Source organism: Aulostomus chinensis, chromosome 10 (genome assembly GCF_037954235.1).
Source record: "Aulostomus chinensis isolate RoL2024-O1b breed Wild chromosome 10, RoL_Achi_v1.0, whole genome shotgun sequence".
Lineage (NCBI taxonomy): Eukaryota > Metazoa > Chordata > Actinopteri > Syngnathiformes > Aulostomidae > Aulostomus > Aulostomus chinensis.
In genome coordinates this window covers 26202678-26225423 of record NC_141329.1, presented here as the reverse complement: position 1 = coordinate 26225423, position 22746 = coordinate 26202678, and the positions used below count along the sequence as shown (strand labels likewise).

At 44.3% G+C, this 22746-nt stretch overlaps 2 protein-coding genes across 4 annotated transcripts in view; one reads left to right on the top strand and one right to left on the bottom strand.

Annotated features, from left to right (window-relative positions):
* The window catches only part of cadm1b (cell adhesion molecule 1b), a 273072-nt gene that overhangs the window by 235844 nt on the left and 14482 nt on the right, over positions 1-22746 (bottom strand). The window lies entirely within an intron of this gene.
* zbtb16b (zinc finger and BTB domain containing 16b) lies at positions 600-20961 on the top strand. Of its 3 annotated transcripts, none has more exons than XM_086216665.1 (7): positions 600-681; positions 1641-2915; positions 5375-5472; positions 7839-7925; positions 15382-15552; positions 16562-16734; positions 18564-20961. In XM_086216665.1, exons 2-7 carry the CDS (start codon positions 1741-1743, stop codon positions 18786-18788), a joined length of 1929 nt encoding a protein of 642 aa, XP_086072791.1. In that variant the 5' UTR covers positions 600-681; positions 1641-1740; the 3' UTR covers positions 18789-20961. The 3 variants fall into 3 exon arrangements, with proteins under 3 accessions (XP_086072791.1, XP_086072789.1, XP_086072790.1); XM_086216663.1 differs by having other exon boundaries at positions 608-681; positions 1646-2915; XM_086216664.1 differs by lacking the exon at positions 7839-7925 and having other exon boundaries at positions 608-681; positions 1646-2915.

Here is a 22746-nt window from a genome sequence, read left to right as displayed (position 1 = left end):
GGTACGCACAGATTTCTCTCGACTCTGAAGGAAAATGAATAGTTTCTCTGTATTTTAGTTCCCTCCAGTGTCTAAATTTGATGATTTTTCAAAATGCAAAATGAGACGGCTTGTGAGTTAACCGGATGTTCAGGTGGACAAAACCAAAAACGTTTCGGATCTTTTGGCGTTACACATCTGACGAAGCGAGTCTGAGGCAGGAACTGATCGTGGAGACAGAACTCACTTCTCCCTGAAACGCTGAGTAAACACACACAGCTGTTGCTTTTAACAATTCAGGTTTATAGAATGTAAAAATGAGACAGGGTCACTCTCTCCCAGCACAACTGGGCCAAATTGGCAGCATGTCATGGTGGAAAATTAATTATCAATATTTAAAGTGAAGATCCTCAAGTTAAGGTAATACTTTCAGTATGTTGCCTTTACATTATATTCCAAATTTCAAATATTGGCTTCATCTAGAAATCTCAATGCTCAACTTTTTGGAGAAGCTGGTCAACACGTGTTTCTTTTATTTTGAAAGTCTGCCCCGGAAGTACGGGCTCGCCCCTGCTGCTCTGACCGTCGTGGCTGGCTGGTGATTTGCTTACTTGGAGCAGGACTGAGTTTGGAGCGGGTACTGTGAAATGTGGAACCATGATGTTGCCTGGATAATCGGCAGGAGGACAGAAATAAACAGCGGTAAGGAAAACTGGGACGCACTTTTACTTTTGCCGCATCCCGACACCTGAATCCAGGCGAATCTGCTGCGATTTAACACTTTTCGGTCCAACTAGACTCTAGAGGACAGAGGCAGTTTAGCGGCCGCAGTTATCATTTCATTTCCTGCAGACATGTGGGAGAAAGCTGAAGTTTGGCGCTGAGCGCGTCCAGGATGGAAGCAACTTGATGAATCCGCGCGTCGCTCCGGTTATTGGGATTATTTAAGCCTCTCTTTTATTTTATTGATTTTTTTTCAGCCGGCAGACGCGCAACAACGAGACTTTAATTTGTCGCAATGTCTATGAGAAGGTTTGTTTTTTTTGCGCGTCTGCACCTGATGCGCTCCGATGTTGCGGGATAGTTGTTAGAGCTCATCATCATCATCATCATCATCATCATCCCCTCGTTGCCATCTAGGGATGGAGACAAAATGAATAAACATGCAGCCGAGCCTCATCGACGCGCATCATCAACCTGCTACTTTGATAAGTTTGAGGGGTTTTTATTTGTTTTTTAGGAGCGCGGGATGAAGTGTTTTAGTAATCATGAACGCGCGCGGTATAAATTAACTAATCAACATTCGAGGCGTTTTGTTAATAGCAGGTCTTACCTGTTGAGGGCATCAGTGTGTGTGTGTGTGTGTGTGCGTGCGTGCGTGCGCGCGCGCGCGCGGGGCTTGATAAATTGAAGCGTCACCTCTCAGTATGCAGACATTATAACAGCGACGTGCCCGCTCTGAACGAGCCCTCAGACTAATCACCTGCAATGGGAACTGTTGCTTTGTGCTTATCGACCTGTTGTCTGCTGTTTGGCTCTTGATTAAATAAACAAACATGCAGGACGCATGAAATCAGCCCTCAGCTGGAGCCTTCATACAGCAGCCTTGTGCAGGGTGTAGGTGCCGAAGGAGAGCCTGACCTGTTTTGTCTCCACCCCAGAACAGACCTAAGCCCAGCTGAAGCCAGCGCAGCAGGCAGGACGGCCACACCTCATGCGTGGGGTTCAGCAGAGGTCCGAGTGGATACGGGTCTGACTATCATGGGGGTGCTTCAGCTCCACAATCCCACTCACCCCAGCACGCTTCTGCAGCGGGCCAATCAGATGCGTCTGACTGGCACCTTGTGTGATGTCATCATCACAGTGGACGGCCAGGAGTTTCCGGCGCACCGCACCGTTCTGGCCTGTACCAGCAAAATGTTTGAGATCTTGTTCCATCGTAGCAGTCTACGCTACGCCCTGGACTTCCTGTCCCCTAAGACCTTCCAGCAGATCCTCGAGTATGCTTACACCGCCTCCCTCCAGGCCACAGCTGAGGACCTGGATGACCTGCTGTACGCAGCGGAGATCCTGGAGATCGAGTTCCTGGAGGAGCAGTGTTTGAAGGTGCTGGAGACCATCCAGGCGGAGGAGAGCGAGGTGGTGTTGGTGAGGAATCACAGCTCCGGAGACCACGGCGACCACAGCCGGGCCAGGCACTGGAGGCACATGATGTCCAAGAAGCATTCCATTCCAGAGGGAGCCGACCACACCAGTCCCACTGCTCTGCACCACCTTGCTCTCTACCACATGACAGAGAGGAGCTCCCCGGTGTTAGAGCCCTCGACGGCTACTGAATCAAACCCAAAGCTGGACAGTGATGTTGGCATGGAAAGTTCCCAGAAGTCTCAGCGCTGCGGTGCAGAGTTATCCCAGGTGTCATCGCTGGATCCTGCCAGAAGTATAAAGTCTGAGAACATGCAGGTGGATGATCCCGATGGCTGCGAGGGCCGGTCTTCCAGCGCAGGAGAAGGAAGCTGCATATCAGATCTGCCAAGAGACGAGGATCCCGGAACGCCACTGAGAAGCAGCGTGATCACCAGCACCCGAGAGCTGCACACAGGCCCTGAAGACGGAGGACAAGTGATGGGGAACTCCCTCGACTGTTTCCCTGGGATCGGTGAGAAGCATCTAGCTTCCATATACTCTCTACCTTCCAACCACACAGGGGAGGGGATGACACAGGTGCCCGTTTCAGTAGCACCGTCCCTGGGCATGCCGTTGGACCCGAGGGCCTACGGTGGCCTGCTGCACCAGGGCTTGCTGCACAGGGAGCTCCTGAGCCGGCTGGGCCAGTTTGCAGCGGGGATGAGGCACGAGGGGCAGTCTCCAGGCCAGCAGTGCTGCGGTGAATGTGGGCTTCAGCTGAGCAGCAGGCAGGCCATGGAGCAGCACAGGTAACCAACTCATGCAACCCAAACAATACACTTTCCCTCAACATCTATAACCTTAGTCTAGTTATCATCTCCATTTAAACGAGGATGTGGTGCTCACACGTTAAGAGGCTGCCGCGGAGCGGAGAGGCCCCCTGCCTCGTTCACTACTCAACATTTTACCAGACTAACGTGTGTTGGGTCTAATAAAAGATGCGAGGGCTGCAGGTGCACGTGTGCTAGTGCTCCATAATGAATGGGAGCCGTGTTTTTAATACTGCCGTTAGGGAGAAGCATCCCACATGTGCCCTTAAATGTAAGGATTCTATTTTTCCTCTCAACATGTTAGATGACGGCAGGAGCCTCCGTGGGTGCTGGGGTGTTGATGTCCTCTCAGGGAAACCTGCAGTCTTGTCTGAACAGTCTTGGGAAGTTTTGAATCAGGTCTTTGTGGAGGATTTGATATAAAAGCATCTTCAATGTTGCTTTAATTTTCAAAGCTTTACTTTCTGATTTGCGTGTGTGCAGAAGTGAGCCTGAGACAACAGGCTGCCTCCCAACTGTTAGATTAGTGTCCCTCTGCATCAGAGAGGACCCTCTCAGCGGCGACCGGCCGGGACGCTTCAGCTGGATGATGGATAACTTCTGCTCCACAACTCGTACGGTTATTTATTTACAAGCTTGTCAGTTCGTGTTTTGTCTTTATGCAGCAAACCTACCAATTAGCTCAATGACAACTCTCATGAATTTGATTGCAAACGTTTAGAACTGTGCGTGTTCGACTGCGTTTGACTCATCTGTATTCGCTTAAAAAAACAAACAAACGAGCCAATCGGCGAGTCCCAGTCTTCCTAATATTCATGAAGCCGTGATTGGGATCAGAGTAGCAACCTCTAGCTTCTCCCGGCGCGCGTCTGTGACTGACATTTCCTCCTTGTGCCACTCAAGAGTTGAGGAGAAAGCGCTCGGTGAAACAGAGCATCCTGTGGGATGTTCAGTGATTTGCAGGCTTACTCATGGAGAGAGACATGCCAGTGTCTGCAGGCTGAGAGAGATGCATCGGTGGCGCTGCTTGAGGATGTAATGAAGTTGCTGTAGGTGTGTAACCAGGTCACTGAGCATACACCTGGTCTGCAGACTGACATTTTGTTGTGGTGTTGAAGGAAAATCTCCCGGCACAGATCTGGCATGAGAAAAGTGCCTTAATTAAACAGCATTTGGATGTTTTGCTGAAGCTGTCCTTGTAGGAGAGAAACAAGAATTATTGAAAGGGTTTTCAAGGTGATGTCCTGGTTAGTACTAGAAATTAAACTCTCAGGGAATAATCTAAGTTTATGAATATATATTTATATTGAAAAAAGGAATATTGTTGTTTTTTATTTTGAATTAATTCTATCCAACATGCACTGTTTGATGATGTAATGAAGTTGCTGGAGGAGGGGAACCAGGTCACTGAGCATCCACCTGGTCTGCAGACTGACATTTGGTTGCTGTGTTAAACCAAAAACAGCAAAATTAAACAGCTTTGATTTCGAGTTTTTGGGCTGTTTTTAAAATAAATTTTATCCAACATTTCAATATCATTAAAATCATTTTCAAACTTTGTTTTTTTTAAACAAAGTTTCCCCAGATTTTTTGTGATTGTCACAGTGTTGTGAGGGAAAATGACTCATGCAGAGAAAAAGAAAAAGACAGACTTGTTTCACAAGACTGGAGCAACATTAGGATTCCCAAATAAATATCTCAGGAATGTCAGAGTACATTTCCACCATCAAAACTCCTCAACTGGAGCGGGACTCTTTTGTTACGGAAAGTAAAGCTGCTCCTGCAGGTCTAAAATTATTGGCACACTTACTGTGTTAATGTCGGTGGTGGAGTTCACGTGTGTCAGTAAGTAACAGCTCTGGACTCATTAATTGTGACCACAGTGTGTGGAAGCGCAGAGGCTTCTGAGGCCATTTTCCCGTGCTGTTAGCGGGGTGATATAAGGATGAAAGTACAGATGTCTTGCATGCGTGGATGTGTGTGATATGATATGATAGGTTTTGCTGCCGGCTGAGCTTCAGCGAATCATCGTCTTTTCTCCTTTTCATTGCAGAACGCGCGCGTGTGCGTGTGTCCGTGTTTATGTGCATGCACTGTGTGTTTATGCGTGCATTTGTGTGCGTGCCCAGTGTCTTGCAGTGCTGGCGGGTGGAGGCACGCGTATGTCTGCACTCTGAAATTAGCCAGATATCCTATTGTCTGTGTTCTTTCAGCATTCATGCGTTGTGATTCACAACTCCAAGGGCCTCTTACACTAATGATGTAGCATTCAGAGAGGGATTCTTGCCGGAATTAAAACATGCTCCTCTTGTTAAGAGCACAATAATGCTACTGGGTTTGGGAGACCTTACAGAAAAGGCGCAGCAACGAGATACTTGCATTATTATAAGTGCGCTCCCTCTGCTAGCGTGCTCACATTAGTGTTTTTCTTTCCACAGGAGGCTGCATAATGAGGAGAAGGGCCATGGCTGCGAATACTGTGGCAAACACTTTCAGGACAGCATGCGGCTAAGGATGCACATGCTGTCTCACACAGGTACTTAGAAACTCTCATCTCAGAGTATTCAGTGCTTATATGAAGTCTCTTGATAGTTGGCCTTTCAAATGCACCTGTTTACGCTACAACCCCTCCTCCTACCAGTTAGTGCTGCTCCGAATACTTGGATCATGCGTTATTTTCCGTGCTTTAGGTCTGTGTACCTCTCCCGCCCTCTCTGTCTCTCTCTAGTCTCTCTCTGTAGAATCGTTTCTGTGTTTTTTCGGAGAGACTCTGGCAGCTCGCCAGCTCTGCCCCTTCTGAGTGATGACATCATCAGCTGCCGGCAGGCCTGGGTGTTCTGCCAGTGTTCCGAAGCGTGTGTGATGGCTCGCTCGCAGATGTGTGTCCAGGAACACACTGTACCCAAATTCAGACTTAATCAGACCTGACTGCTCTCCCAGCTACTTTATCCAAAATAGAGAAAGAGGAGCAGTGGCGGGGGGGTGGGGGGGTGGGGTGGGGGTTGGGGGGGGGGGGGAATCAGGGACTAAAAATGCAACTAAAACAGAAACCTCAGACGGAAAATGCGTATAGACAAGACAGGGTCCCTGTCCTCCCCATCTGTTTGTCTGAATATTGTTGGGGAATGACATACTGCTGACAGATGAGAGAGACTCTGCCTCTTTAAACTTAAAAAAAGCCTTCACCTGAGTTGTCCCCTCTGCTTCCTCTATAGCCTCATCATAACCCTAAACACACATACGCTCTCGCATCACCTGACACCTTCACAATATGCTTTGATTCTCTGCTGCTGTTGACACCTTCAACAGCAGCACCTTCAACCAAATTTGAATTTATGCATACCCCCCCCCCCCCAGCATGTCAACCAATAATACTACCAAAAAAAAAAGATGTGAATCTAATTTCTTTGTCACTGTGTATTTCGGTATAGCAGCCTTAGATCCTGCTGGTTGCTAAGGAGCGAGAGCTCCACTGCTCTAATGGGCTGATTTGGTATTCAGCTCGATGCTGGCTCTTATTTTGGTATGCCAGACAAAGTGTTTTGATGGAGGACGATTGCAGCCGCGTCTGGAGACAGTTTGATGGTTTATGGATGAGAGCACACTCCGTGCCTTTGACTGCACAAGACAATGCACTATGTTCTCTTCTTCCCTTATCACACAATCTCACACAACACAACACACCACACTGGACAGCGTCACACAACATCAGGATCTACAACGCTGTTGTAGTGTTACTACTGTATAACACCACTTCCAACTAAGTTTTATTTTTGCTCCATGTAATAAAGCTCACTGTTCCCAAACAGAAAAGAGTTTGTTTTGAAAAATTGTTTTTAGAAAGGAACAGATTGGGTCTTTTTTGTTTTGTGTGCAGCGCAGGGAACGGTGGCACAGTGTCTGTGTGCAGAGGCATCATAAGAGTTGAAAGAGGACCACATTTAGGCTGGAGCGCTCAGAGTTCCCGAAGCTTGTGGGTGTTTTAATGAGTCATTTTAACTTCATTTAAAGCCAGCTGAGCAGAAAATAGATCAGTGAATGAGCCCTGGGCCAGTATGGATCTGCAACCGATTTACATCTCTGTGAGAGCCAACCCACATCCAAACAGCTGTGTGTCTGAGAGAGAGGGAGAGTGTGTGTGTGTGTGTGTGTGTGTGTTTGTGTGTGTGAGGGTTTGTATCTGTCATCTGTGTGTGTGTGTGTGTGTGTGTGTGCGCGCACGCCCGTGTGGGGATATGCGTGTGCAGGTGTGAGGTGAGTGCAGAACCAGGGCTGAGCCTTTCTGCAAGCACTACTTGTCTCTTTCATGTCTTCATCAGAATAGACGAGGGCATTCCAAAGGTGAACTGGGAACTGTAGTTACAGTGCATGCGATGGGATTTGGGGTGTTGACTCTGAAGTGTTGTGTTTTTTTTTGTGTTTTTTTTTTTTTGATAAAGGGATGTGCTGCAGGCGGTAAGCGTCTGCTGTAGAGAGAACACCCAGTCCTTCTGTGGCCTCTCAGGCATACAGTCTGCTCACTGTTCAGAGACTGATAACAGGGCATGGTAAATAAAACTCTTCAGCATGGCTCTTTTTTGTCGAGGAGGGATGTTGCACCCTGTCTGGTGCCTTTTGTTTGTTCGAAGTTGTGTTTTTATGGTGGTTTCCTCTGCTCCATTGTGCTGTGCGCATTTGCTTCCTTGTGTTAACACCTGAAAAGCACCAAGTGTGTGACAAGTGAGGCTCTTTGGCGACTTTTGAAAAAGGGCGCCTTTGTTCCCCTCTTGTTGCTTCTTTTTTTTTTTCCCACCCCCTGAAGTGTTTTCTAGATTAACTGACTTATTCTGCAATTACAACAACACATGCCTCTGTTTACTCTCTGATTAAGATTCCATCTTATACATTTGATTTCATCTACAGCTCCTGCAGAGGCACTGGTGTGTGATCAGTGTGGAGCCACGTTCTCCTCGGAGGATGCTCTGGAGGCTCACAGGCAAACGCACACAGGTACTTTACAGACGTGTGCATGCACTAACACTCCCTACACACGCTGAACCTTGACATGCATGCCTGAGCTGTCTAGTAAGCCGTGACTATTAGACTCCTGGTCGTGGGTTTAAACTTGCCTGTCATGCTGGTTGGGTTAAACTGTTCCTGTCATGTTGCTCCATAATTTATCAAGTCGGAGGTGGGAGGCCCCCCTCACATATCACCCACTAATATCTCTTGGCATCCAGACTCACCGCATGCCACTTCCACACAGCCGTAGATTTACAGGCCCAGCACTGCACTTTCTCAAGACATACTTTCCTCACCTCCTCCTGTGGAATTATTTCTCGCACACTCACTCATAGTCAAGACGAACACCTTTTGTCTCAGCGTTGATTTCAGGACATGTCTGGTATTAACCACTGACATGGGGGGGTCTGCCCGACACTCACGAATGGCGCCTTCGCTGTTCAACATCTGGACTACTGAGGTTTCAGAACATGTCTGACGGGCTCAGGTCATTTTTATCTATCAAAACTGTTCTTAAGGAACTCATTTCATGCAGCAGCACAACAGCTCTGCCCCGAGGTCTCCAGTCGGGTGTCTGACTAAGATCCAACATGGCTGTTAGCAGGGCTAGCCTAGCCGCTGGTGGAGCTCGCGCCACCTGTGGAGGTGCCAGCATAAGGCTAACCTAGCATGAGAAATCGTGAAAAGCTCGTGGAGATTTATAAACACGACAGCATCAGCGTCCGAGCTGAGCTCTTCCAGATGTCCCACTTACACAGCCCACCATTTTTCATCTTCAGCATCTTAAATAAGTTTCTTCACCAAAAAATGTGAACAGATTAGACAAAATATACAAGAGGACAAACTGGAGCAAACGCTCTTTGGTCCTTCTGGGCTTCTGTAGATGCAACATGCCGTTTCTGCGGAGGACGGCCTGCCCCCCCACAGATATAAAGGGCTCAAGCTAAGGTCGTGAAACACTATATTAATTATACGATTAAAAAATGTTAATTTCTGCAAATTATCCAGCCTAAATTATTAGCACTCCACCTTTAAGGAACAATTTCTGCAAAAAACAAACAAACGAAAAAAAGTCATCTCTCGTCCGATATATCACTCTCTCACTATATCTGGATGTACAGAACGTAGATTCTGATATACAGTATGGGACGATCAATTTCACATAATCAAGATAATATGTGGCTTGAATAGTTCTCATTTATTCTGTCTAGTCGTTGTTTGCAACCGTTTTCAAATATTTCAACCTGACGAAGATCCGAATAGAACGGAAACGTCATGATTAAAGTTTAGTGCCTTTGAGTAAGTGTGCAGCCACTCCTTCATTCTAGCTTTGCCAATATTAAACTAAAATTTATTGGCTCTCGTAGAATATCAGTCGATTTTTTTGGGCGGGTCTTTGGTTAAACTCTCACGCCGTACTTTGAATTGTTTAACCTCTCACATTTTTTTAACACAAACTGCTTCAAGGATCACCAACAGCATGTACAACAGCCGGCTGGCTGGCTTATGTTAAAGTCACAGATTATAATAGCATCAAATAAATATTTATTACCTGATCAGCACAACGTGGACCCAATATTTTATTGTAGCAGCTTAATACTGATCCTTTCGATTCACCGCTACTTGCAATTGATAAAATTATTACGGACAACTTTGCGTCGAAGCTTTGCAGAAAAGTCGTGCTTTACTTTTGAATCTTCTCCGTGAGGAAGCATTGATGGATAGCTATGAATACTGAAATAGAAGCTGTGTAAAGATCCCATCTTGATGTTCTGTCTATGGAAGAGACAAAGAGATAATGTTCCAAAGTCTTTTTAGTATAAAAATGTTGCCTTTCCCCAGATAGTTCCCTTCCTTGTTAAGCTGCAGTGGAAGCAGAAAAATGGAGTTTTGAACAAAATTCAGACGGCTGAACCCTCGTATTAATGTCAGATTGAAATGATTAAGTCTGTGGACTGAGTAGCAACACTTGCATTGAGGGATTGAAGATTTAATGTTCAGGATAAATTTCACGGCAGCATGTTTTCGATGTTACCATGGCCTGAGCGAAGCTCTTCAGAAGCTTCAAGGGTCAGACTGTACATATACACGATAGTGTCTGAATCCACACCTTTTCTGCTACTGTCAGAGAAAGGTGATAACCCTCTCAGGAGCATTGGCATGTAACTGTAACTCCAGGTGGCACACACCGTATGAATAGTTAATGGACATGGTCATGGAGGGGTGTTAACGATGCCTAGAAGTTTCTACCCTCATCCCCCCCGAGTTGTAAACATCCAGAGCTCGGTTTCAGCTTGGCAGCGTATCAAGAGCAGGGTACAGGAGGGCATTACTCTCTCATTCTGTCATGATCTCAGCTTGGTCGGCTGTGACGCATGACCCTTTTTACTGATTTTTGTTTATAGGTCTTCTCAGCCCGTGACATGCGCTGCAGGTAATTTAATCTGATGTGGAGAAATAAACTCCTAAATATCACCTGGATTTCACTCCCACCAAAACAGATCCACACACAGTGTTCCGTACCGGTGGTGCAGCCATGGCTTTAATTCACCATGTGGCGTAACCAGCGAGTCAAATGAGTTTGCTCTTAGCAGATTAACACTTGTCAGACCTCAGCAGCTGCAACATTACTGTCCATCTCCTCTGGAAGGGAAATAAGACTACTTCTTTACTCTGGCAAGGCTGGATGTACAGTCAAAGTCTCTCTATCCATTTTGATATGTCAGAGGTGAATGGCCGTGGGTTGCTGAGGTTTGAGATCAAAGCGGGGGGTAAGGGGGAGTTGTGGGCGGAGTGGACTGTGGGAAGAGAAGGGGGTATGTGAGGACTTCCTGAGGGCAAGAGGATTGCTGCTGGTGTTGGATGCCAGGAGTGAGAGGAAAACAACATCATGTGCTGCTGTTTACTCCTCACCACAGCACTGTCATAGTCTCCTGACCTACTTGTCAGTGCCCAAAATAAAAGAATGGATCTGTCTCCGAATTGCTCTCACAACAAAGGGGTTTGTTTCATCAGAGCAAGTAAAGGCTCTGGGGCTCTTTCAATTTTAGAAAACCCAAGACTGTAGCTTATCTGCCGCATGCACAGAAATCGACTGTATATGCTTCAAACCATGCTGGCTGACCATTTTGCCACCTTGCCTTTAAGGCAAAGGCCATAAGAGTGCTGCTTTGTGTACTCACAGCAGCTGCACTGTTTCCACACATTACAGGCTGCTTCATCAAGTGAATAATATTACCTTCTGTCCAAGCCCTAATTAAACAGTGCTGTAGTCCATTCAGATACAGCTTGAGCTTTATAATGCAGCACTCTTAATGCAGACCTTTTAGCTCGCGTAATTGCACGTCCGTCATCGTACTGCACCCTTTTAATAATACCCATTTGCAATTCATACAAGCCTTAAACTGGATTGAACTGTGCTCCGTTTGTCCACTGTGCCCCCTGTATTTATTTGTGGCCGTCATGATACACAAAGCCCCCGCCTCTGTCATTTCACAGTAACTGCAATACAGTCAAAGAGTGGAAAAAAAAAAAAGTACTGTAAACATTCTAGGAATTTGAGGTGGTCGAAACAGAGTGTGACCTCAAAGAACCGGTCCGTGGAATGGTGGTTAAACACGAGCAATGAATCTCTTGTTGCATTAATTATTGAGTCGGTTGTTCTTCAGCGGGGTAGATTAGCAGTCTACCGATGAGTGCTCGGGGTTGTTTAAGGTACTGTAGCATCCGTGTGTGTTTGTTCGGGGAGTTGTCTGCATGAACACATACAGTAATGGCATGAATGCACCGGGTCATGTGAGGTATAGTACATTATGTCGCTTGCATGACTGTCTATGTTTAACTGGGTGATTTCAGTGACCCAGCAGACAGCGAGAACACTGTTTATACGCCGAGCAGGGCCTTGGGACATAGTTTACAGCTTTAGTATGCGATGTGAGGACACCGACTGGTGGACGGGATCACGCATGATGTAAGATTGTAAACTGTGAGAATGTGTTTAGTTCTTTTCTCCTTAAATAGCAGTGGGAGATTTGTTTAGCTTGGCTGTCAGTCACAATTTACCTAAATAAGAGCTTTAACAGATCAAATTGTGCAAGTTTTTTTTTTTTTTTAATTTAAATAAGGCCCATTACTCGCAAAATCACCAATTAAAATCAGATGTTTTGTCTCTGTATCATTTAGCGGCTATAAAGAGAAATGATTCACAAATCAATCAGTTTAATTGGTGGACTCCGGACACTGAAGTTAAGATGAACACAGAAGAAATTATACAGATTTGCGGCCATCACTGAATACAATCTCTTGTTCAATTTGCATTGGGTTTACTCCCAGATTCTCAGGGTGGGAAAACTTTTGTTTGCCGTCTGAAAAGAAACAGGCTGCGCTTATTTGTGAATGAAGGGATTAGCTTGAACACTTCACCCCAACAAGGACCATGATCCTATCTGGTTGCCTAGACACATGGTTTTGTTTCTTAGGCAGCGTGAGAGCCTGGCTGGCTCCCACCTCAGTTGGACTGAATAAGTGGCCGATGTATGAAGGCAGACCATGTTAAATCACATGAGCATACATCGTGAAGATACGCTGAAATAGCCTATCGACCTCAAACCACCCCTGAATCGCTAATCGAATTGTACAACCAAAAAAGCGAGCGATAACCCGGGAACACTAAATGTTTATCTTCTTGCTTCATAAGAGATTTTATTTCAAGTGAATCATTATTCCGTCTTCTGAAGCTTCCTCCCTCTACACACAATGCTCAGTCAGCCTTCGGCCTTTGAGGAATACCATTGATTACATGGTATTTACCCCATTGAGGGCTAAGGGTCATGGGGTCACCCTGTGCCTTAAAACCCAAATCACAAGCCCATTGTCTGGTTAAGGGTGAGAAAGCAGGGGGCAATGACAGCCAACTTTAGGGCTTATTCTCCCATAAAGAAGCTCCTCTGCACTTATTACCAAAGCTTACTGGAAAACTCTGCAAATGCAAATCCTTTATGTTTAAAAACTTAACAGAGCGTAGCGAGAAGAAACGCCACCAGTAACACGTAATCACTTCCCTGCCTCCGAAAGGTTCAGTTGTTTGCACTTTAAGATTTTTTTTGTTTGTTTGTTATTTTTGTTTTTCAGTCGGTTGCGCAGAATAAACTGAAAATGACTGCTGGGTTGTTGTCACTGTGTGTCAGCCAGAGATCAAGTGTGAGATTGTTGTGACAGATTATTTGTTGTATTTCTTGACTCAACTTTCAGTATTGTTTGTGACAGAAGCATCAGGATATACATCTGTGAGTGTCTGCCAGTGTGTCAGGAAGTAACGCTTTACCTCGACAACCAAACTAGAATGTTAAACTTTTGCAGCAGACAGAACAAAGTACACACTCTGTATTGAAATACATTTAAAAATATGATTATTTTTAAAGAGTGTGTGGAGATATAATTAAAATAGCTTTGAAGTACCTACAAGCCGGATAATGTGTGTGTGTGTGCGTGCGTGCGTGCGTGCGTGCGGGCATGCGTGCGGGCATGCGTGTGTGTTCGAAGGCTGCTCTGCTGCTCTGTGACCAGTCTGGATACATTGGTACAGAAAGCACTCCCCCTGCTGGCTGCAGCAAGTAGTACAAGAGAAACTGGTTCATGGAGATGAGAGCTTCACAGGTCAAGCATTGCATTGTTGTGCTTCTTGAATGTTTTGGCCATTTCTAGATATTTCATTACCCCGGCCAGTGCATAGTTAACAGGCTTTAGTTCGATATGAGTCAGCCAGAAAGATTCCTGTATGGTCAGCAGGATGAAGGGGGATTGGGGAGAGGCGAGGAGAATGGCCGCTCTCTTGTCTTTAACTAAAATATTGTGATCCGTGGGTGAGAAAGGGCCGTGGTCATTAGGCGACAGCATAAAGACGGGGATTGTAGGAGTTGCATGAGGAGCCTATGACTAATGGGCTTGGTCAATGAGGGCCTGAACCTCATTGTGTGCCCTTTGTGCAGTCCACAGGCTAAAGCTTCTGAACAGGTGCAGTTCATTCCAGTGGATCGCCTCCCTGCAGGCTTGTTAAGACCAGGGAATGTCTTTCATCCTGTCTGCTTTCTGTTAATGATTACGAATGATCAGTTCCATGAGTGTCCTTTTAGGGGGAAATTTCAAAACTTTCCTCAAAAAGGAGCCTTGCTGAGGAAGCTTTGTGCATCTACATCAAATAATCTATTAATGTCTTGAAAAGCATTTTGTTTTGTTTGAGCAAATATGTGGATTAGAACACAATCTGTGCTGAATGTGTTTTGATTTAACTCTCACAAAAGTGAAATTTCTTGATTTGTTTCTTTTTCTGCTTAAGTCTAACTTGATTGAACCTCAAGCAAGTGCCTGACACTCTTCCCTCTTAGTATGAGTGTGCTGTATCCCTTTCCCTGCGTTAATTCCAATTTAATTGCCAGTTGCCTCAAGGCACTTCAATAACAGTAACAAATGATTTGATTTAGTGGACCTCATCAGACTGCATTTTAAATGCAACACAGCCACCCCACTTGAATTCCAATGAAGTGCTGGCACAGTCCTCTGTTTACTAATGATCCTCTGTTGGAGATGTCTGATTGAATCTGAGTCAGGAGCGATGGGACCTGCTAGCATTGTAAATGATCTGCAACCTGAGAGAAATAAGGGCCTCATAATCTCATATTAAAGCCTCACTGTCTAGAACCTGCGCATTTTGTCCAAAGTCTCCGATTAACCAGTCCCTCAGCCTTACCGCACATTTGCATCAGTGTGGACCAAAGAATGGATTTAAGTGCTGCACAGCCTGTAGATCAAGCGTTGACTGTATGACGGCCAATGGATCTTCTTCACATAGCCATTTTGACTTCAACTACCCTGCCAGCGACTCCCTATCTGTATTCCTCTCCACACTCTGTGCAACAGGAAAGCAGCCCCAAAGAGATGCCAGGTCACACACAGGATTAAACTGGATTGTGTTTTTTCCTGCAGTCCTGCCTTTAATGGCTTGATATCACTACTTAACATTCTGCACAGAGCCCATAGTGTAGGCATCATTTAAGGTGGAGCTACTATCAGACGCTCTTTGAGCACAGAGACAGAGGACTTCACAGGCTGTAGCTGACTCCTGATGGGGAATGAAGAGAATAATTACACATCTAACACACCAGGAAGGAGCCATTGATTGTGTGATTGGCATGCTGTGCATTGTGTGGGAAATTCTTAAAGAAAACAATGACTTTCATGGTTGAAAATAGAATGTATAAAGACTCACAGTTGAAAGTGCCTCTGGGCTTTTAGGAGAGTTAGTTTAGGTAGAGGCACTTGCTCTTTGAAAGAAGCTTTTCCCTTAGAGGACTCAGACAAAGTTGAAGTGACCCAGTTTCCCCACTTAAGGCCCTGTCTGTGTATGGTACTGAAATAACTGTGCGTCTGTGTCTTGTGCGTTCTCCAGGGACTGACATGGCGGTGTTCTGTCTGCTGTGTGCAAAGCGCTTCCAGACCCAGAAGGCCCTGCAGCAGCACATGGAGGTCCATGCAGGCATGCACAGCTACATCTGTAGCCACTGTGAGCGCCCCTTCCCCAGCCACACCACGCTCAAAAGACACTTGCGCTCGCATTCGGGTAAGAGAGGCATCGTTTGTGCCATCATTGTTGTCCATACTGTCATAAAACATTTAGTGTCAAAGGCATGCTTACATTGAATATTGTATAAGGGCTCAGTCCCTTAGGTTAGACTTTAATTGATTTGCATGCATCTTCTCCCACCCTCCTTTTCCTCCTCTCTCCATAAGATGACTCACCTCTCTGATGACAGCACCGTACCATTATGGCCGGTGCATATTTTGGGCAATTTCATCCTGTTTATATTTTGGGTTCTTAGACAGCCGTTGGGCTTCTGCAATTCACGGCTGTCAGTTCTAGTGTGGTTCACCCGTAGTGATAGAGGAAACCCAAATAAATATTGAAGGAAAAGCAAATGGAAATGACTTGTCTGTGTGTTCTACTGAGGGTGAGTTTTAGTGCCGCGAGAGACGGAGAGATATTTACTGAGAAGATGTCCCCCTTTCTTCTTTTACCTTAAATAACACTCCCAGCTGTCAGGACGACTTGATGTCTAGACAGGAGAAATACATAATTGATGTGCAGAGACAGAAGTGAAGGCAGTTTTGGCCATGGCAGCGTATCTTGTTTGTATGCCATTCTGCTTGGAAGTAACATTTTGTAAATGTCATCTGCTCCACAGTGGGGTGGGGGATTGGTGAGAATTGGCCTGTAATGAGGAGAGCAATGTATCCTCTGACTTGGCTGTTGCTGTGGACACTGAGATAATGAGGCACATAGGTCATTGGAGATGAGTCAAACCATCAGCCGAGGAGAGAAATAGATTAACTACAGTATAGAGAAGGGAACAGCACATGCCTGGAGGACTTTTATTAGCTATTAGCAGACAGCCAGGAGGAGTGTACTCGTGTCATAACATTAGCAACGTCTGAAAGCACATTACTTCCCAACTTGATCTGCATGTGCAGGACTGTTTGACCTATGCGGCTACATATGGATAATACATGCCGCGCTAGGGAGACAAAAGTTAGCCTTCCGTGCCCGTTGTGACATGACATGTTTGTTTCAGGCGATCATCCATTTGAGTGTGAATTCTGCGGGAGCTGTTTCCGAGACGATGGCACCCTGAGGGGTCATAAACGCATCCACACAGGAGAGAAGCCTTACGAGTGCAACGGCTGTGGGAAGCGGTTCAGCCTCAAACACCAGCTAGAGACACACTACCGTGTACATACAGGTGAGGTGAGACGAGGATATTATCACGCCGGGTGACGTGTTCCTTCATGATTATGAACACGTAAAACTACAATTATCCCACCTTTGCTGCCCCGCTTTAGTAAAAACCCTAATATTTCTTCATCCCTGCCTGAAAATAGTCCCTACATTTTTTTTGGTAACATTTCAATAAAAGCTCAAGGGTTTGTGGATTCGTATAAATACGACAATGGATGAGCGTGTTCAGATCTAGAGCTGCAACTGCTGATAGAGAAATGTACTGACCGATAGTGAATCATGTTTCAATAAAATATTTCAAGAAATAAAATAAAGGCTGACTAAAGGACAAAACAGTTTACTTGAATATGTCACAAGTGTCTTTGAACTAGACAGGCTTACGCAACATGATAAAGTGTTACAACAACAACACATTAATTTGTAATTTGATTTTACTACAGAGACAATGAAGGGTCAGAAATGTGTCGGTTTTACACTCAAGAGGCTCCACAAAAAAATAGAACTGAAATATAACATCCATTCGGAGGTATTCAGGAAGCCAATCACATCATATTGATCCTCTGTGATAATTAGATTAATTCAATCAATAATTCTGATTTCTGAAACATATCAGAAATCAACAGCAGCAGCAAAATAGTATATCCCAATTCTGGATATTAAAGTTCCTCCCCAGTCAACATTGTGTTTGGCACTAAAAGACATTTTTCACATTCACTTACAAGAGAGTAATTTTTCTCTTCACTCTTTGAAAACATGAATTACTACGAGCAGGATTTGTGACGCATATATTGTTTAAGCTAATAATCCTAGTCCAAATCTCTCCGCTGAGTTGAAAATGTGCGGGAGAGACATGAAGCCTCCAGTGCACACACGCAGAGAATGGACAGAAACATCGTGTGTCCAGCAGTGACACTTGAGTATGTGACATTTCAATGGTTTTAATGTGGGAATTATAATAATAAACTAATAAAATGTCAGACAAACGTCACAGTAAATGTATATATTATATATATATATTTATATATTTGTGTGTTTTTACACATTAGTTGAGGGGATCTTTTAAAAAAAGGCCTCACTAATAAAATGAGAGGTGACTCTGGATACGTGCGCTCAGCCCGCAAAACCTACTAAAGCTCCGGCTCCATATACAGTGCTTTTTTATATATATCATTTCATCCTTAAAATGTTCAACCCGTCAACATTTAATTGAGGGATGCACAACAACATAGGTACGTCATTGGTATCAGCAACTATAGGTCATTGTTTAAATATACAGGAACAGTCTGATGGCCGGTAATCACGTCGGGCCAGTTTTGCTCGGGTGTCCTCATCTGGGGTTTAGGATGAGAGACCACATGGTCGATATTGTTCGCATGTTGCGATACACAGATAACTCGCAATGTTTACATGAGGTTTTCAGCGATGAAATGTCACATAAACATGTTTCTATACAGATAATATAGACAACCATAAATATCAGCTATTGGTCAAATCAGTTGTAAAAATATTGGTTTATAATATCTGCAAAAAATCCAATATCGTGCATCCCTGATTTAATTTCAGCTGCTTTTCACCGGCTGCTATTTGATGTCACCTCCCTCATATTTGTGATGGATGAAGTTGCTGTCGGCAAACCGATATAGATCTAATCCTCCACCACGAGCGTGCTCTCTCTCTCTCTCTCTCTCACACACACACACACACACACACACACACACACACACACACACACCACACAAGTACAGTGGACTGAAATAGAGTTGAGTGCCGTTTCTCAGGCGAGAGTGTGGCGTCAGCTCTACAAGGTTAAAGCTGTATCATTGAATTTTTCAGGTGAGAAGCCATTTGAGTGTAAGCTGTGTCACCAACGGTCTAGAGACTACTCGGCTATGATTAAGCACCTGCGCACTCACAACGGAGCGTCCCCGTACCAGTGCACCATCTGCCAGGACTTCTGCCCGAGCCTGGCCGCCATGCAGAAGCACATGAAGGGCCACAAACCGGAGGAGGTGCCGGCGGACTGGAGGATAGAAAAGACTTACCTGTATGTCTGTTACGTCTGAGCAGGTCTTGGACCTATTGTGCGTGCGTGCGCGCCCACACACAAACACACACATTTACACACACAGTCACTGTTGGGTGAAAACCTCATAAGACAATGTTGCTGACTCTTGATGGATCAACTAAAAAAAAAAATGCATTGTGGGAAGTTGATGTTCTGCAAGGTTTTAACCGGTCAACATGACTTGTTTTGTACATGCTAGTGCTGAGATTATTTTTACCGTGAAGATGACCAACAGTCCAGCCCAAAGAGATTCGCTTCTTAAAAATATTAAACAGAGAAAAGAAGCCAATTAAGAGAAGCAGGAAACAGAGTGTATTTAGGTTGTTACCCAGCACATCTCAGCACTAGCACTTCTGTCTCTGACACACACACACACACACACACACACGCACACACACACACACACACACACACGCACACACACACAAACAGAGTTTTGACAACAACTGTATCAATAAAGGATCTACCGGGGTTTAAATCAATGCCACAGTGACTGCAGCTGCTGACCGGTATGTGTAGCAGAAGCTTTTCAATTGATTGATAACCATCCTGACTCATCTTCTATGATTGTGCAGTAAACATTGAAAATAATTCCACGAGGCTTGATTGGATGCAACATTTTCTCTCCTAATTTCCTGTCTTTTTTTTTTTTCAACTGTTTGTTTTTCCTTAAGTTTTTTTTTTTTTTTTTGCATGTTTTACTTGAATGGCTGCCACGTTTTGACCTCATAAGCTTGATCTCTTTAATTGCCTTGTTTCCTCGCAGTGGGTGTTTTTGTTTCAAGATAGCAGGCTCACAGTTTGTGTTTCTCTTGCATTGTAATCTGTTTTGCTATTTATATGTTGTTTATTTGTTACCAAATATGTGCTGATGATCATCACACAGTCGGTGTCTTGGTGTCTCTTGGGATAATTTCTAGTAGAGTGAGCTCTACCTCTTCACAAAGTTCCCACCCGTTTTGTTTTGAAACCCGCTGCAAAGTGTTAATTCATCGGTCCTTTCATTTTCTAACAAATACCTTCATGGTTTAAATGGTCAAACAGTGTGTTAAAAAAAAAATGTGGAGAGCCACAACACGGCCTATGTGTGTATTTTTTTCAGTAACTATATTTAGATGTCTGATAAATCACAGGAACAGAATTTTCTAGAAGAAAAATCCCAGAAAAGACAATTTTTTTAAGCAAAAAAAGAAAATTCTGACATTGAATCACTATGAGGTTATCGTCAGTTGTAGTGTAGCTGTAATGTACAAGCTGTCATTGTATGTTATTCCCTTAAGTGAGCCTGACACAGGCCTTATAGATTGAAATATGTTGTATTTTTGTATTACAGTAATTTGCTATCTGTTTACATTTGGTATGATTTGAGAGACATCTTAATGTGTGTGTGTTTTATAAGTCTCCGATTCGATTAAGATCCCTCCCTCGTGCCTCTTTTATAAGTAGAGCATTGATATGCTTGAGTACATGGGTCTGTGCTATTGGTAGTTGTTTCTGGGTGTTTGTTTATTGTTCCTTAATTAAAAGATAGACTGCCATGTAGATCCACTTGTCTGAACATTGCAACTGGAAGCAACATACTGTGATTGTGGCTGATACTCTGATGCAAGTTCCGGGCAATTTTGATGTAAAAGTTCACGCTTGTCTCAATTTGTTCCCTTCAAAGTGAAAATGGACTGAGATCTGTGGATGAAAACAGTGTGTATAGCACATCTTGGCATCTGAGGGCATTACCCATGCCTCTACAAGTAGCCAACAACACTTGGTGCCATGAAAACACACACAGTCACTGTATAATTCTACATGAACATGCACTATAAATGGATTTCCTTGGTGGACCAAAAGAAACAGAGCACTTTTGTTTGAAAAGGGGTTTTTTTCTTTGATCTTTCTATGTTGTGATAATGCAGATATCCTTTTATTTGATGTGTCCTAGAAGGATGTGATTAGCATTGTTTAGATTATGTCAATGTCTGTCTACCTCAGGGCCAGATCAAAGCTCGACCTGGTATCCAATCAGGGTTGTTCTTCTTGCCATGTGTGCAGTAAAATCCTCTTCATTACAGCTTTGTAACACAGTGTGTGAAAGTGTTTTCTCAGTGTGGATTCAGGCACAACTCTGTACGCGTCAGTGTTCGGTGGCATGGTCAAAAAAAAAAAAAAGAATTAAACAATTTACTATTTTATGAACTTCGTCTCATTTGCCTATTGATTGTGGTTTGGTGTGTAATAATTATGTGCCAGATGAGCTTCATCAATAATTTTTTAACCTGATAAAACAAACACACTTGCGGGGGACTGCTGAGACTTCTGCTGCAGTTTTGGTTACCATAGTGATTCAACCTGCTTCAGTTCCATTTGTGCTGGCGTGTCGGGCCTCCTTGCGCTATGTTATAGGTGATCATTTCCACTTCTGCACCGGCGAGGCTCAGTCACGCAGCAGTTACACTGCTGAAACACTAGTCGGTGTCGGGGCTCCTATTTCATCTTCTATATTTCGACAAAAACATGCCTGGGAAGCGGAAAGGTATTCGTGTCACCCACTCTAACATAGCTTGTCCCGTTCACGTAAGTGGAAAATAAACTGGGGTTCGGTTTTGTGCCAAAATTGAATGCTTCCTCAGCCCGAGCTCTACCTCTCCACAGAGTTATGAAAAATTCATCTCGATATCGTTTTGGTTAATCCTGCTGACAGTCAGGCTGACTGCACCAAGAACCGGAGGTAATTATTTCAAGTATTTGTTTTAGCAAACATTACTGTTACCACTCTATTATTCATGCATATATTTTAGCTATCTAATTACACTGTAACCATTGTTTTTAGCTTTGTATTTAAGTAGGAAGTATCCCTAGGGATTCACCACGGTAGTGTTGACTTCCTGTGTGTGCAGCCTCAGGAGTCCTAATTCAACCTCGGCGTCTCCCTTTTATAACCCTGCTACAGCCCTGCCCATCATCTCAACACACAAACAATGCTGCTGATCCGGCTTAACGGTTTATTGGCTCCTGCCACAAACCTTCACAGTCGTGTTTATGGAGTTTATGTGTCATCTGGGCTACTTGCAAACAGCTGGAGTCACTCCAGGCACTGTGGTGACCTCTGATGGTACTCTGCCAGAGCCACAGCTGGCCTGTGTCTTATTCCAGATGTGGGAGAAGCTACAATTGAGCCTGTCGGGTCTCCCATTACTACCCGTGCAGCACGACAGGGAGAATGTTCAAACCCCATAAGATGTCTTAATTACAAATATACTTGAGTTGCCGAGGTTTTATGTTCACCTAACGCCTTTAGATGCTGGTTATTGTTCTGCTGAAGTGTGTTCCTTTACTTTTCCTTCCCTGTCATCCCATTTTATGTACAACGCCTCTGAGTAAGCTGTGAATGTTTTATTATGCAGTCTATTTTCTATCTATATGGGTTTAACCCCATTAGTTTAAATTCCTGCAAGCAGTGTTTACAATTTTTTTCTCTATGATAATCACACTCTCTTGTTTCCTAAAGTTGTTTCAGCTCACTTAGTTTGTCCACAGGGATAATTTCAAGTTCCATTTATAGCAGCAGTATATGACGACGGCTGCATTTCTTTCGCTGTGCTGCATTTATCTTCCATTCAGCAGGTGCTTTAACAGCAAGAATATACACTGGCTGACCAATTTTTTTTTTTAGGTACACCTGCATGGACCTAATGCAGTGTAATAAAACAAACTGCTATTAAAACCTCCTTTGATGATAACTAGAATATCCGGTTTCACTCTATCCTTTTGAGAGAGGTATTAATTTAGTTTAATGCACATTTTGGAGGCTGTAATTTTGTGGTCCCATTGAACTGGTGATCCAAATATTTCATCATATAGATGGGATTGGCAAAATTGAACATACGCCCCCCCCCCCCCCCCCCCCCAGTATAACACAATGCACTTCAACAACAACCACCACAAATTACAGCCTCCAAACT